The sequence below is a fragment of the Psammomys obesus genome, unplaced genomic scaffold, assembly GCF_907164565.1.
Source record: "Psammomys obesus unplaced genomic scaffold, mPsaObe1.curated_primary_1811, whole genome shotgun sequence".
Taxonomy (NCBI): domain Eukaryota; kingdom Metazoa; phylum Chordata; class Mammalia; order Rodentia; family Muridae; genus Psammomys; species Psammomys obesus.
Window position 1 is genome coordinate 5,775,169 of NW_026590699.1, and position 15,527 is coordinate 5,790,695.

The 15,527-nt window shown below is 53.1% G+C and overlaps 1 protein-coding gene across 8 annotated transcripts in view; it reads right to left on the reverse strand.

The window, feature by feature from the left end:
• Positions 1–15,527, reverse strand: part of Mcf2l (MCF.2 cell line derived transforming sequence like) — a 139,259-nt gene that overhangs the window by 78,943 nt on the left and 44,789 nt on the right. Inside the window, exon 1 of one of the 8 annotated variants that reach the window (XM_055608495.1) lies at positions 2,036–2,185. The exons of 6 other annotated variants lie outside the window; for them this stretch is intronic. In XM_055608495.1, coding sequence (XP_055464470.1) covers positions 2,036–2,132 — 97 coding nt within the window. In that variant the 5' untranslated portion in view covers positions 2,133–2,185. Of the gene's footprint in view, positions 1–2,035; positions 2,186–6,818; positions 7,176–15,527 lie in introns of those variants that run through there. One more of the 8 variants, XM_055608502.1, reaches the window with a different exon arrangement.

Genomic DNA, 15,527 nt, shown 5'->3' on the forward strand with positions numbered 1-15,527 from the left:
CACACACACACACACACACACACACACACACACACACACACACACACCGCCTGCCTCTTTCCTAGGCCTGGTGGGGTTAGGAGCCCAGGGTTAGAGATGAGAAACCCAATACCCTCCCTTGCACCCTCCACGCAGGCCATGATGTGCAAGCTATTTTAAAGGCCTTACTTTTCCTCATTTACATCAAAGAGAGAACACCAAACACACTGTTCAGGGGCAGGCTGGTACTGATGGCCCCATGGGTTGGCAATGTCTACAGGCTGTAGGTCCCCTCCTAGTTTCTACGGTCTGGGAGGGCTCTGCCAGGCTGCAGGAGGACAATTTCAGTTCCTGTTAGGCTTCTGACTCAGGCTTCACTCCCAGCTGCCTGGTAAAAGGGCAAGCAAGCAGCCTGTACTCCCTGCTCTGAGGCAGCACTTCTGTGGGCTTTCTTGCCACATGAGCCCTGGGGACCTTATAGGAAAAAAAGAGAAGATGGGCTCAAGTCGAAAGCACCCTGTGCTGGTATCCCTGGGCAGTATGGGTGGTACATGCAGGTAGGAGGGAACTTGGCCACGCCCCACAGCCCTTGCTGCCACCTAAGGGGCTGCAGAAGCCAGGCCTGTGCCCCAACTCCCTCCTGTCAGCTTAGACCAGTGGTTCTCAACCTGTGGGTCGTGACTCCTTTGGGGGTAGAATGATCCTTTCACAGGGGTCACCTAAGACCATCAGGAAACACAGATACTTACATTACGATTCATAACAGCAGCAAAACTACACTTATGAAGTAGAAACAAAAATAATTTTATGGCTGGGGTCAGCACAACATGAGGAACTGTGGTAAAGGGCCGTAGCATTAGGAAGGCTGAGAACTGCTGGCTTAGACAGTTACTGGGAAGCTCTGATGGAATTTCAGGCTTCTGGAACCCTGGGTGGAGCCACGTCCCTCTGTGAGTGTCCCTGCAGCAGCAGGACAGCTCCGTGAGTGTAGGCACCATGTCCATGGCCCAGCCTCTGTTTTTGACACCCTGGGCCTCTGGCGCCTCATCATATGCAGAGACTCTCAGACCCCATTGATGGGAAAACTATAGTCCCCTTTGCCAGGGTAACCTTACATCATGGGCCCATGGCAGTCTCTGTCAAGCACCTATGATTTCTGCATCCAAATTCGGGCTTGTTCACCCAACAACCATCTGGTTCTACCCACAGAAACCACAGCTCCCAGCCTCAGCTTTCCAGAAGAAAAGGGTGTTCCTAGTTTGCAAACAGATAGATGAAACTTCCCAGTTGAGCTGGCTGGCATTCGGGCCTCATCCCCAGAACCCCAGTGTCAAGCTTGCCTGACACAGATGTTCGTTCAGGCCACGGTCCTGAGTGTGAAGCCCCACCCATCACCACCTGCCACCCTTCCAAGCCCTCTCTCTGAGGAGCCAGCTGCCCTGGCTGGTTCCCCATGCCCTTCACCAGATGGGGCCTCCATGCGCCCAGGGCCCTCTCCCACACCAGCCAGGGCTCTCTATGGCCTCGGCTTGCATTCATGAGCAATATGCCCTTCCTGAGCCTCTCCTGTGAGCTCTGCCAAGTGCCAGGCCAGGAGGAATGTGACTGAATCCCCAGCATGGCCCACCTTCCAACCTTCACAGAGCCCACTCACACAGACAAGATGAGATCGGGTGAAAAAAAAAAAAAAACCGCCACCGGCACCCTGTCTGTTAGACACTGAGTTCAAGGTTAAGGGATGGCCCTTCCAGACTCCATGACAGAAGCTTCACGGTATTGCAGCTCCCTAGATCACAAGAACAGCTTGGTGGCCAGCGGGGATTTCTACACTTGTCAGCCTGCGAAGTGTGGTTTCCTCTCGGTAGCCAATGGCATAAAGTAACTGAGTGACAACTAAGGGGTGAAAACTCACACACCCCAGATCCCACCCTAGTGGCTTCAGATCCAAAGGGGACACGGGAACTGGGGAGACCACTTCCCTCATCAGCAGAATACCAGCCACAGGGCACCCAAGCTGCACCGTGTACCCGCTCCCTCGGAGGACCCCGGGACTCACCCTCAGCCCGCGAGCGCAGCCAGGAGCACCACTCAGAGTAGATGTAGTAGAGCTTCATTTCTGCCACAGATATCCAGACAGGACGTCTGTGTGCCATGGCCTGCGTGCATGGGCACTGTGCTCCCCAGGCTCCCGGGCACCTGACTGCACCACTGCGCAAGCGGCCAGGCTCTTACTTTCATTTTCCCATTAACCAGGATGGAGCGCTATAAGGTAATTGCTCTCACAAGACTGAAGTCCCCTCTTTGCTCCACCCTGCGTATTTACACAGGGACGCCAGGCTGAGGCAGCCAGCAAACAGCTTTGGGAAGAGGAACAATCAAGCCGTTCTTGCCAGCTTGAGGCACAGGGACTCAATGGGGGGGGTCAACCTCCATTTACAGAGACGGACAAAGAGAGTTCCATTCTTGGGCAGGGAGGCAGGAGAAGTCAACAGAGTACACCAGCAGAGGTTAGAGGGGTCCCTTGCTGTCTGAAGAGAGGCCACAGCAGCAGGGCAAGCGAGCCTTGTTCCTTACAGAAAAGGAACAGGCAGAGGTGGGGGGGCTCTATCTGGCCCCTTCTTTTCTCCAGCATTTCACTCAATATCAGAGGCTTCGAATACAAAGAGAGGCCCTCCTCTCTCGTTCAGCTCACAGGCAGCACTGGTGGTCAGGGTACATGCTCACACAGCCAATCTACTCCGACGGGGTGGAGGCACAGGTAGACAGAGCTTCAGTGGAACACGGGGGAGTCATAAAACTGACCTCTCTGCCCAGCGATCCTGGGCGGCAAGGATGGACTCCTGACGCCAACCAGCAGTACACAGTACGCAGGTCCCATTACTTAGAGATGTCAACTCTAGTGCCCGGAGCCCCCCGCCACCCAGGGACACCGTTTCCCCAAGGTCGGCAAATGCACAGTGCGGGCAGCAGGGCCTGGGTAGGTGTATGCTGTGAATTCCACGTTCCTCAAGAGCACAGGCACCCCAAAGATAACACATAGGGACCCCACAGAGACCTAGAGCCCAGAGACCCCAAAAAGAGCCTGCCAAAAAGAGCCTGCGGGGACCCCAGCATGGGTGGGATGGTGTTTCCGGACCTCTCCAGCCTGGCGCTGTCCTCAGTCTAGGCAAAGTGGTGGCCAGTGACTTGGAGGAAGGCGTGGGCAGTCAGGAGACCCATCCCAACCTTGGCGGAGCCGACAGCGGCCATATCTACTTATCACAATCACCCCCTTCAACCAAGCTGCCTGAAACTTTGAACGTGGTAACAGGCCCCAGATTTCCTCGGACCAGGAAAGGCCTTCTTACAAACAAGCTCTAGGAGTGCAGAGAGGAAACATCTCTCACCAGTGTTTCCCCCAAGAACAAAAGCCCTATAAATCAAACGAGAGGCTCCTCCCAGCTTAGCAAACTCCCTGCAAGCTTGCTCTACAGTGTGTGTGTGTGGGTGTGTGTGTGTGTGGGTGTGTGTGTGTGTGCGCGTGTGCTTGCGTGTGTGCTTGCGTGTGTGCGCGAGTGTGTGTGCAGGGGTGGGGTCAGGAGATGGCCACACCTTTCTGTTGGCTATAACTTCTGAGGCCTGGAAACCAGGGGTGTGGCTGCACACGCCCATGGGCTGGACCTTCGCCCCAGTGGTCCAGCCTCACACTGCACGTTCACACTTGGAATAACAAGTCTGGCTTCCAAAGACATGGTGACTCCCGGCTCAGCCGGGAGAAAGCTCAGTTCAAGGCCCGGATGTCTGGTAGAGGAAGGTCACTTGTCTTCAGTCACTAGCAGGCACACTTGTGGTTCTGGCCTGCAGAGGGGGCTTTCCCGGCCAGTAGCGCTGGAACCGCAGTGCATGGAAGGAACCCCACGGCACACATAGGTTTTAGTATGTCTACCCGGCTGCTGTGGAACACCAACGCCGGAGAACTTCCCTAAAGGAAGAAAACACTTCCACACACGGCGTCCACTGAGAGTTTACACATCTGCATGAAATGCTGAAGCACACATTTCTCCTGAGTTCCTCACAGAGCAGCTCCCTCTGCACCTGACCTATGGCCACTTCCCCTTCATCTTAGCTACCGAGAAGCTCAAAAGTAAGTTCAAGAGTGATCAGCAGAGCCCACGCGCCCCAAACACCTCTGAGGGATTTTTGCATGTGTGACGAGTACACGTGTTCTCATGTGCTTGCAGGTGCACTTGGAGGCCAGTTGTTCTCCACTTCATTTAGTGAGCTAGGGTCTCTGGCTACACTGTGAGGCAAGGCCCCCTCGTCTGACGGTTGTGCCCCCTCACCAATGCCACCCAGCCTGGCGAACAGGCCTGCTGCTGGGACCCCACCACGCCTGCGTGGCAACTTTAACTGTGCAGGCGCCACACTCTCGGTGGTGTGCCCTGGATAAGGAGCATCCTCACTTCAGCTGCAGCCCCACATGGGAGTCTTAGCGAATGGAGTGTGCCCTGGGGCCTCATTCTGACTCACTGAGCTTGTGAAGGGCAGCACCACACCCATCGACTCAGTATCAAAAGGTGAGTGAACGGAAACTGTGATGCAAGGGCCAGGCCCAAGTGCTGCTACCATGCCCTCTCCACAGTATGGTGCTTAAGGCCTCGGAACTATTCCACTCTTCACCAGGATGTGCCAACTAAAGAGGACCCCACAGCCCTTTAGTGGGGGTGGCTGGCAGCCACACCTGGGCACATTTGGCCTCTGGGCATCCACGTGCTACCAAGGTGAGCGCGTGTCTCTGCCCTCTCCCACGGGCCCGCTCTTCAGGCTTAGAATCTCATCAAGGCTGCTGCCATGGTCTAGGGTTCCCATATGAAGTGAAATGTTCTCCCTAATCGCCAGTGAACACTTCCCCCGTGGACTTGTGTGACGAGAACACTAAGCTCTGCCCAGCTCCTTTGCCAGTCCACAAAACCTACCTCTCAGATCCCTTCTTCACCCTCGGTTTAATGCACGGCGCCCTTGTCACCTGTCATTTCTCAAACGTGCAACTCAGTGTCAACAACCCTAGCCACATCATCACCTCCAATGGTACCTGAGTAGATCTCCACAAGCCCCTAGAAAGTCTCCATGTTCAAAAGCCACACCACATCGGCTTACTGCCTACTCCCGTGCTCAGCTGAACAAGCAAGCTATTGGCTGTTTGAACAGCTGCAGACCTGAGCTGGATACAGGGAGCTGTTATCTGCTCCCATCCGCACCTGCCACAACTATTTTGCTGCACTGAACTGCACCTGCCTGTGCTGCACCTGTGTGAGATGCACCTGCCTGTGCTGCACCTGTGTGAGATGCACCTGCCTGTGCTGCACCTATGTGAGATGCACCTGCCTGTGCTGCCCCTGTGTGAGATCAACCTGCCTGTGCTGAACCTGTGTGAGATGCACCTGCCTGTGCTGCACCTGTGTGAGATGCACCTGCCTGTGCTGCACATGCCTGAACTGAACCTGCCTGAGATGCGCTTGCGCTGGGGGCAAGCTCATCAGACAGACTCCACTGAGGCAGAGATGGGGAGACAGAGGGCACTCAAAAAAATGGATGTCAACACCCTCAGCAGCCAAATCAGAGAGCTAGAACTGGCGGCCCAGGGACAGTGACATCTGAGTAAGAGCAGACCTGGCTCAGAATACCCCATTTTGTGAGGGAGTACTTTCAGTCCTCCATCTTGGAGAATCTCCCCATGCCCATGTTTAGGGAGGGAGAGCTGGTAAGGAGGCACTGAGTGGCCTGGCATGTACCTGGCAGGTGCAGGATTACTTCAGCCTCTGTCATGCCCCGGTCCTGTTCTTCCATGGCATTGTGCTAGGCAGCCGTTAGGGCTTGGGGACCTGACACCTCAACCCGGGTTATCTGTGCCAGTCCAGCAGAGCATCACCTGACCTATCATGTTAGGGATACTTTCCATACCCGCACAGGAGGGCAAGGGCCCTCTTCTGCCCTGCTGTCCATGCTGGGTCATCAGGCACCCTCAGGAGCTACATCCTGGGGTGGGGGAGGGGATGAGCTTTAGATTAAGGATCCCCAAAGGGCTGCCCCACCTTTTGCAGCCTGAACTGCTAACAGGCCAGCTCCTGGTGGGCTGGTTTACCCTTCCCTCAGCTTGTACAAATCTAAGGTGAACACTAGGAGGCGCTGGTCCTTTATGTCCACAGTGGGCCTATATTTAGGGAATTATACCCTGACACCCTAAGGGTGCTACCGGAGCCTGAGGTCAGAGGTCACTGCTGCCCCAAATTCCCTGGCAACCTCCCTGTTCCCAGGCCTCTGGAGGCAGAGAGTCTTGTGTTTTCTGCCAGGACCAGAAATCAGCCCCAAGGCATTTTTCTAGCTCCAGCAGCTGGAACGTTCCTGCTTCTCTGGATGCTAATTCGTAAGACATTAGTCCACGATTGAGGGTTTAAATGAGCTGAGCAAGTGTGAGCCTCCAGGGTGAAATATAGCTACTGTGAAGACGGGACCGGTGGGGACCTGGAGTGACAGATGTCCTGCTCCACCTGGGAACATGCCCCTCTGGCCCTCCCAACAGGGCATTGTGGGAATGTCTTCACGGTCTCCCAGAACTCCCACCACCACAACTCCTGAGCCAGGCCCTCAGACCAGAAGACAAAGGAAATGAGGCCAATGAAGCTAGACCCCACACCCAGACTGTCATTGCTTGAGCCAGGATGCCCACCAGGTCACCAGATGACCTTTCCTTGCAAACACCACTCATAATATTTGAAAGGTTGAATCCTCACAAGAAAGTGTGTGCCTAGAGGGGATACTCGTCCTAAGTCCCCAAGGAGGTGTCATTCCTCCTCACTCACCTGGCTTGTGGCGCCCGGGGGCTCCCCGACGCTTCCTTGGTAGTGACCAGAACCGCCGCATGCCCCCCCGGGACGGAGCCTTTTCTGCCATTGAGTTGCCCTCCTGGGGGTTGAACCTCTGGCGCAGGCTCAGTGAGTCTTCAGGGCCAGTTAGCCCAAAGAGCCCTGTGGTTCCCAAGGCCTGAAGGTCTTCACTAGCGCGGTCGGAAGCCGTGGAGGTGCCAGCGACCTGCAGGATACACCTGAGTGCTGAGCTGTCACGAGAAACAGGTGCTGCCGTCCCTGGTGACCTTGAGTTTTACCAAGTCAGGAGAGGGGACTGAGGGGTCAATGGCCTCCCCCTCAGTCCGCAGGTCAGAGGCGCCACACCTGCTGCTCTCCTCTCAGACGGTGGGGCAGAATGCAGTGATGCATGCTGCTGGAGACCAAGTGGGAATGGCCGAGCCCGCCCATCTGTGCGTGAGTTCTGGTCACTTCCTTCCTTAGACGGGGGCTGTGTGCACAGAGCTGCAAATGCCAGGGAGCTGCTCAGGCCAGAAACACCTTCCAGGCTTCAGGAAGTCTCAAGTTCAAACAAACAACTACAAACCAGGAGGAAGGGAGGGACTGGCCGCCGGCTTTCTGAAATAAATCGGGAAGTTTCCCAGTCTGTTGTCCGGTCGTCCACAGAGGAAACAGTGAGGCGCCCGGCTTTGGCAAGGACACTTTCCATGAGACACGCCGGGCCTCCCAAGCTCTCGGCTACTGACCTCTGCCCTGGTGCCCACAGACGCTTCTGAGGGAAAGTGAGGGGACTGTACCGGGGTTCCCAGTGGCAGCAGGTTGGGTGCAACCTTCTGGCTCCACGTGCCCTGGGAGCACATCCTAGGGCTCCTCACGCCTCACACTCCAGGCACTTCATTTGGGCACTATAACGCGATAACACAAGCATGCCAAACGACTAAGTATGCTTACCGCCAGTCCAGGCGTGGGAGACAGTGGCAGGGGTTGGGGTCAGGTGGGCTCTCAAAGACCTGCACCACGGCCCCTTACCCTTGAAAGCCCGCATGAGGAGCAGTACCTCATTTGGGGTGGAACAGTGCTTATTTGAACCTCTGTTTTCTGTGAGTGTGTTCAGGGTTGGGTGTACATGGACCTGCTCTTCACTTGTCTTCCCACCGGGCTTCAGGGGATAAAGGGCAGGTGCTTCCACCTGTAAGAAGGGAGCTGAGGAGCTCACTGTGGGCACCCCACGGCATGGTGCTTCTGCCCAGAGGTCTCCTGTTAGATACACACTTCCGAATATGACAAGTGGGCACAGCCAGCCAGCAGCCCCTCCCTCCCTCTACCTAGGCACTCAACCCAAGCCGTCCCAACAGAGAGGGCCACAGAGAAAGACGAGGGTGCAGGCCCCACGTCACAGACATGCAGAAAGAAGAAAAACACTACCCAACTAGTAGGAAGGGCTCGGCCGGCCTCGCTGGGCCTGGGCCTCATGCAGATACTGGTTCTCACCCAGAATCACCACGGTCAGAAAGAAGGCACATTGGATATGGCACCTAAAGGGGCCAAGTCTCTTCTGTTGATGGCCTTAAATACCTGGCCCCTCAGAAACCACCACGAGCAGTTAGATGTGTTCACATGCCCAGCCAGCCCTGATACCTCTCTCCACCCTTGCTTCCCCTAGGCAAGTGTTCAAGTACGACACGGCGCACACTATGGACCTGTAGCCATGAGCCTAGCAGCCAAGTAAGACTGAGCCTGCTCACCTGCAGTTTCCGTTCAGCGCTATGCCCCATAGGTGTGGCTGGCTCAAGTCTGTCTTCTCATGTGTGTTTAAAATGCCATTAAAACACTTTTCAAGAACCTGTCTTCAGCTGGGCATGGCGGTACACACCTGTAATCCCTTCACACAGCAGAGTTCAAGAGTTTGAGGACAGCCTGGCCTACAGAGTGAATTCTAGGACAGGCAGGTTACACAGAGAAACTCTATCTCAAAGGAAGGAAGGAAGAAAGAAGAGAAAGAACAAGAAGGAAGGATAGAAAGAAGAAAGAAAGAAGGAAGGAAGGAAGGAAGGAAGGAAGGAAGGAAGGAAGGAAGAGAAAGAAGAGAAAGAAGAGAACAGAATGGAACCTGGGCTGGGCCATGGTCCTCATCCACAACCTCCTCATGTCTTCTTCATGATGCAGCCTCCTGGTCCTGACACTGGACAGGGTGGCAGTAAGGCTTGCAATATAGCACTAAGGAAGATGGGAGGTGGCGGAGACGGGTAAACCCTGGGGGCCACTTCCCAGCCAGCATAACCTCATCAGTAGGCCCCAGGTCCAGGAGAGACCCCTGTATCAAAAAACAATGTAAACAGCTCCTGAGAAACAACCCGAGGCTGCCCTCCGACCTCCACATGTCACGCACGCACAAACATGCGCTCATGGACACACACAGACAGACACACACACACAGCCTGGGGGCATGCAGCTAAGGGTTCAGTGCTTGCCTATTTCGTGTAAGGTCAGCTTCAATGCCCAGTACTGCAAAACAAACCAACCAACCTTCAAAGCATCCTCGCAGGATGAAATCCTGTGCAGGGCTCTGGTTCCCACCTAGTCTAATACCCTGTCAACAATACCATTATCGAAAGTGAACACTGGTTCTTTCCTTCGGCGGCTTAAGCACTACACTATGTGGCCTGACTCTGAGGCTGAGAACCTAGATTTGAAGCTTTGAGGACTGGCCTTGTTTCTTTAGCAGCATTATTAAGGAGTAAAGGAAAACCCAGGGTATTTGCTGAAAAGCCAATTTAGATACACAAGAGCCACCGAATCTCCGTGACTTACAAAAAAACAATTGGTGGGTTTGTGTTTCCTAACTGACTGCTTCAAACTCTCTTGAATGGCTCCTCCCAGATATTTGGTTTCCTTCTAACATTTGCGAATCTCTCGGGGTTTGGGTGAGGACAGAGGATCCTTTGAGGCGAACAGAAGCCCTTACTTCACAGTCTCTTTAGAGGCTGTGTGCTGAACTCCGGCCCAAGCCCTCTGTTGCAGAGGCCCTGGAAGCTCTCCTACCACAGGGTGGCTCTGGTGATATCAGCGGAAGACCATCTTCCACAGTGGGTATGGCAGCCCAGATGGCCAGCAGCCACAGGGCACAGCAGGGCTGGCATTTGGCTGCTCTGCTCAAAGAAAAGAAAGAGCAAGTAGCCATCACAGGCGTGAGTGGGCAGGGTTTCCGCAGACCCCAACACAGATCCTGCAGTGCCCAGAGCATCTTTTAGCCCCCCCTTTGAAGTGCCTGGGTACCCCCAGAGAGGGGCTCAGGGACCCTAGAGCTGTCAATGCCTACCATACCTACCTCACTTGTAGTGGTTCTGTTTGCTCGGAACGCCTCCCATGGAGCTGGCTTTGTCTCTAGGTTACAGATCATGCCTAATATTTCCCCAGTCAACATCCACTCCCCGGTTCCCACCCTGGTTGCTTCCTTGTGTGCCACTTGGATCCATGGGGACAGGAAGATGCTTTCCCTTCATTCCCAGAAGACCCCGAAGCTCAATGAGCATAGTCCGACTTCAGGTAGGTATTCCTTTGACAACAGTCAAAGAGCGCTTAAAATCCATTTTTAATGAGAAGGAAGGCTTCCTATACGGACACTCGGTTGACCAGTATTGCATCAGTCACCAACAGCACAATGATCTGCCTAGCAAAGAGCCCCAAGCCAGCAAAACACAAATCCATCTGATCTCAAATGTCCAACTCTGGGTAGCTAAGAGCTCTGCTCCATGACTCCTCCAAACCAGGCTATGGCTTGGAAAAACAGTACATACAGGTCTTGGTATGAGCCACGGTAACAGCTGATCACTGGGTGAGGGGGGCTCTCACATATACCTCTATTCTTTGTGAATAAGGGGCAGCTTAAGCATCTCATCAATTAGCTTCATATTTACTTCTCACATTCTCCATTAGCAGACACTACATTTAAGATGTTTCAGTCTAGGGCTGGAGCGATGTCTCGGTGGTTATGAGCACTGGGTGCTCTTGCAGTGCACCTGGGTTCGAGTCCAAGCACACATGACAGCTCACAGCTATCTGTGACTCCCAGATCCAGAAGGTCCTGGACTTCTTCTGGCCTCCTCAGGTACCAGACATGTGGATGCACACACACACGCACACACACACACACACACACACACACACACACACACACACACAGGCAAAAACATCCATGGTAAAAGAAATTAATAACAATAATTTTAAAAGATATTTCGCTCTTTGTTCTCTTTCCTAAAATGCTGCTCTCTGAACCCTCATACTTTGCATCTGTGTACGCTTTCCTTAGACAATAGCAGCAGCATTTAGTGTAAGTTTTTCCTCTTTTCTAGTCCACTTAATGTATTTTCTTTTTTTTTGTACATGCCCATGTGTGTGTGTATGTGTGTGCATGCCCTTGTGCACCCGTGTTGGGGCCGCAGGAGGATGTCTTACTCTACCTTCTCCACCGCACTGCTTTTTGACAGGGTCTCTCACTGTGCCTGCGGCTCTGAATTTCAGGGAGGCTGATGGCCAGGTTGCTCCTGGGAGCTGCAGGACCCCACCCTGCAGTACTAGGGTTACAGGGATGCGCTGCATATGTGGTTTTTATGTAGGTGGCAAGGATTTGCATTCAGGCCCCAGGCTCACACAGCAAGGCCTCTAATCCACTGAGGCATCTCCCCAAATCTACATGCCATGACCTGCAGCTAGTGTGGCCTGGAGTTATCCCCTAGGGAGACTACGCACACACATGCACGCACACACACACACACGTGTGCCTGCACACATGAACATGCATGTACCCACACACACATGTACACGCAGAGCAGGCAAAAGCGACAAAATGCCCTTGTTTTCTAGACATTCTGCCCAGGCTCTTCCACTGTCAGAAGCAAGCTGGGCAAAGATAGAAACAGCCTCGTGTTGCAGAGCTCTGTCCTCCAAGTGAATCAACCATCTCCACCCACAGCTGTGGCTGTCCACAAAAGCCACTCAGAACCAGGCCCCTCAAGGGGGGGAGTATTAGGTACTCATCTCTTGTACCCCCCAGCTACCCGTATCTGCCCTAACCGAATGTGGCCGGCCTTGTGGTTGGAGGTTGAAAGGTTAACAGAAGGAAGTTTAACATCTACGAAACTACGAGGGAAGCTAGTCATTCCGGAATGACACTTTCCAGTGACATGGCTGCTTTGGGGTCACAGACACTCCTATAAATAACCCATCATGTGGTTTAATATATGTGATAAACGCAGTGTTTCCTCCGGTTGGATTTTGGTGGAGCTGCCCAATGACCTGTCGTTGGTGCCCCATCTGGGGGTAGTATGTGCTTATTTGCATCTCCTAAGAACAGTTCACACAACAGTTTCCTGGTATTTTAGCTAAGTGCTTGCTCAGTCCCCCGCCCAGCAGCATAGTCTAAACCTCAGAAATATTAGGAATCCAGGTCTACAGTCTAGTTTTGGCTCTCAAACTCGTGGATTTGGGAAGACATGACACTCTCGGGAATATAATGCTTCCCCTTGGGCTCTAAGACAACCCAAGGAGACGGTACCTTTTGCTTGCCTGCATGCTCTATATGCACAGTCTGACACATCCGCTTCCTGAAGAGCCGACTGCACAACTCACACACCACGCCTGCGCACCAGTGTGGAGCTGCTCTTCCCTTCCCTGGACTGCAGACATCTGGGATCCCTTGGGAGCAGAATGGAGCTCAGCGGAAGCCTGTCGCACTGCTCTGACATGGCAGATAGCTGCTAGAGCTGTCATGGTGATGCTGCAGAGGTGATACGTCACGAGCAGAACTGTGCTTCTCTGCGCCCCAGCCCTGCAATGTGGCCCTTTTACTAGGTGAGAAGGCAGCATGCTGGCAGGGATGTGAGTGTGAGAGCCCTCTTCCAGGCACCCCTGCATGAGCTTCAGCTTTAGTGGGTGCAGGCCTATACGAGGTAGGACACAGAGCAACAGGCATGGCAGATCACTGAGAAGAACAAAGAGCCACTTCCGGAAGGTTGGCTAAGCCTCCTCTGAGGACTGTGGGACTCAGGCAATAGCCAGCCATATTGGCTTCAGCTCTGGCAGTGAAAAGTGCAGGCACCTGTCACATGGCCTGGGAGAGTGGTAAGGGATACCACGTGGGTGCACACAGGACAGCCAGTACAAGACTAGCCACAGGAAGGAGGGGTCAGCACTGGAGTGTTAGCACAAGAAAAAGAGTTCCTAAAAAGGATGAGAAAAGACATACTGGGCAGGCGGCATTACCACAGACTAGAACGAGGGCAGAGCGACAGGGGCAGACCAAGACATCAACACTGCCGGAGCCTAGCTGTCCTGGTGTGGACCTGGGACATGAAGGCAGAAGCAGGCTAAGGGGCCCCATCGAAACAACCACAACTGACAGCCATGTAGCTGCAAGGTTCCCCCAGCAAAAGCACAGGGAGGTAAATACCCCTGTGTGGAGACACTCGTGAGCAGGTGCCACACGTTACCTGGGCATGTGTCCGACCGTCCTCACCACAGGCCGCTTTGCACGCGTCTGAGCCCACTCTGAACATATCAGCCTGATCCTTCACCTACCCTCACTTCCATCCAATGTCTGCCAGGAAGCTTCAAGTATTGGGTCAGTCACACAAAGAACGCTCAGCTCCCACTTCAGTGAGCTACTAAGTCTCACTTCCCCAGCATCTAGTCAGAAAACCATGGATGTGGGTTTCTCCAGAGAAGCAAGTAAGACAGACAGACAGACAGACACACACACACACACACACACACACACACACACACACACACACCACTCAGATAGCATTATGTTAACGATACTGAGTCAAACACTTGTAAATGGTTGAATTAGCAGTTGAAAGCTAAAGTTTAGCCCCTAGACTGTGGTGAGTTTGGTGTAGATGACAGTAAGGGTAGGAGGAAGATCAAATGTTCACATCACAGAGGGTGGAGTCGGACAGACTCACCAACATCCTCTCATGATCCATGTTCTGAGGCAAGCCAATGACTTGTTAATTAAATAAAGCTAATTAAAATAGCCACAATTTTTGGTTTCAGCATTGAAACTTTGATCATATTAAAACATAACATAATTTACATTATGCTGTTTTTCATGTAATCTCATCCACCCATCTAGCCTGGTACCATCCATCCATTCCTCTGTCCATCCATCCATCCATCCACCCACCCACCCATCCTTCTATACAAATATCCATTCACACATCTATCCATTCCTCCACCCACCGCCCATCCACATACCTACCTATGCACCTATTCTCTTATTTACTTATCATTTCACCCTCTCACACATCTGTCTGCCTACATAGCACCCACCTATCTATCCATCCCTCCGTCTATACCCTTCTCCACCCCTTCACACACCCACCCATTCCTCCACCCACTACCATCCACATATGTATCTACGTTTCCATCTACCCACTTATTTTGTTATCTATCAGTCTATTAAACTCACACATCTGTCCATCTACACTGTACCCACCAATCTATCCATCCACCCCCAAAAGCACCTCCACTCACTATGGATGAAGAAGGTGGGGCTGGATTTAAAGACTCATCTGCTACATTAGTTTTCCAAGTGTGATTCCTGGGTCAGCACCATCTTCATCATCTGGTAATTTTAAGGTGAAAATTCTCAGACGTTGCTGCCCTGCTTTCCTTAGCCAAAAGCTCTGGGGTGGCTTGCATTTGTGTTACCCAGCCCTTGAAGAGACTCAGGAACGTCTCTAGCTCAAACACAAGGAACATTCAACTAAGACCCCACCATTTCTCCCCTACAAGTTTCTTGTTTTTACCAAGTACTGCAAATCTGAACAGAAAACCAAAACAGATGAAAATGCTGGAAAGGAGCCTAAGAACCCAAAGGCTCCTTTCTGTTCCAACAGGCTTCTGCTGTTGGAAAGTGTCCAGCATGGGCACAAAGGTCAGGGTCGGAGCACACACGAAAGCTAAGTGCTCAAGGTCAAACAGTACAGAACCTGGGTAGCACGCATCATGCTGAGTACTGAACAGCCCGGGTAAGAAAGTTCTGAGTCATGGGGCACAACATCCAAATCCGTAGAGAAAACAAGCAGCATGGCCTGACCAGCGCAGGCTTCATTCTTGCCTGTGAGCTCAGGGTAAAGCCACAGAAGGTCAGGTGACATGCAGCCCCAAGCATAGTCACTGTGCTCAAGCCCTCGGCTGTAACCCCACGCCCTTCATTCTGGGCAGTGTCACCAGTTTCTAGATCAAACTTCCAGAACTCTTACCCACTCCTGGACATGACCTTAACCTGACCCTGGAGCATGAACAACCCTATGACCTTGAGCCACACTCTGCAAGATGGGACTCCAGGCCGCGCTCAGAATGTAAACCCTGAGTGATAATTATGACATAGACCTCCATCATTTCCTTAGAGGGATGGGAGCCAGCACCCACACTTTGCATGGACAACTCCTGTCCCCATCGCATGGCTTATAGCCTCTACCCTTCACAACCCACCTCCCAATGTTAGCGCAGGGGTAAACCCTGGGTTATGCCGAGAAGGGGCCGATGTGCAGCAGAGGCAGGAAGGATGTGGGAGTGGGTGACATCTTCCTCCCTACCACTGAATAAAGGATGCTCGCAACGGAGGGTCCTGCCGACCACATCTTGGCGTCCGAGTAAAATCTGCAGCTCGAGGACTGCAGAAGCACTAGAGGGCACGGG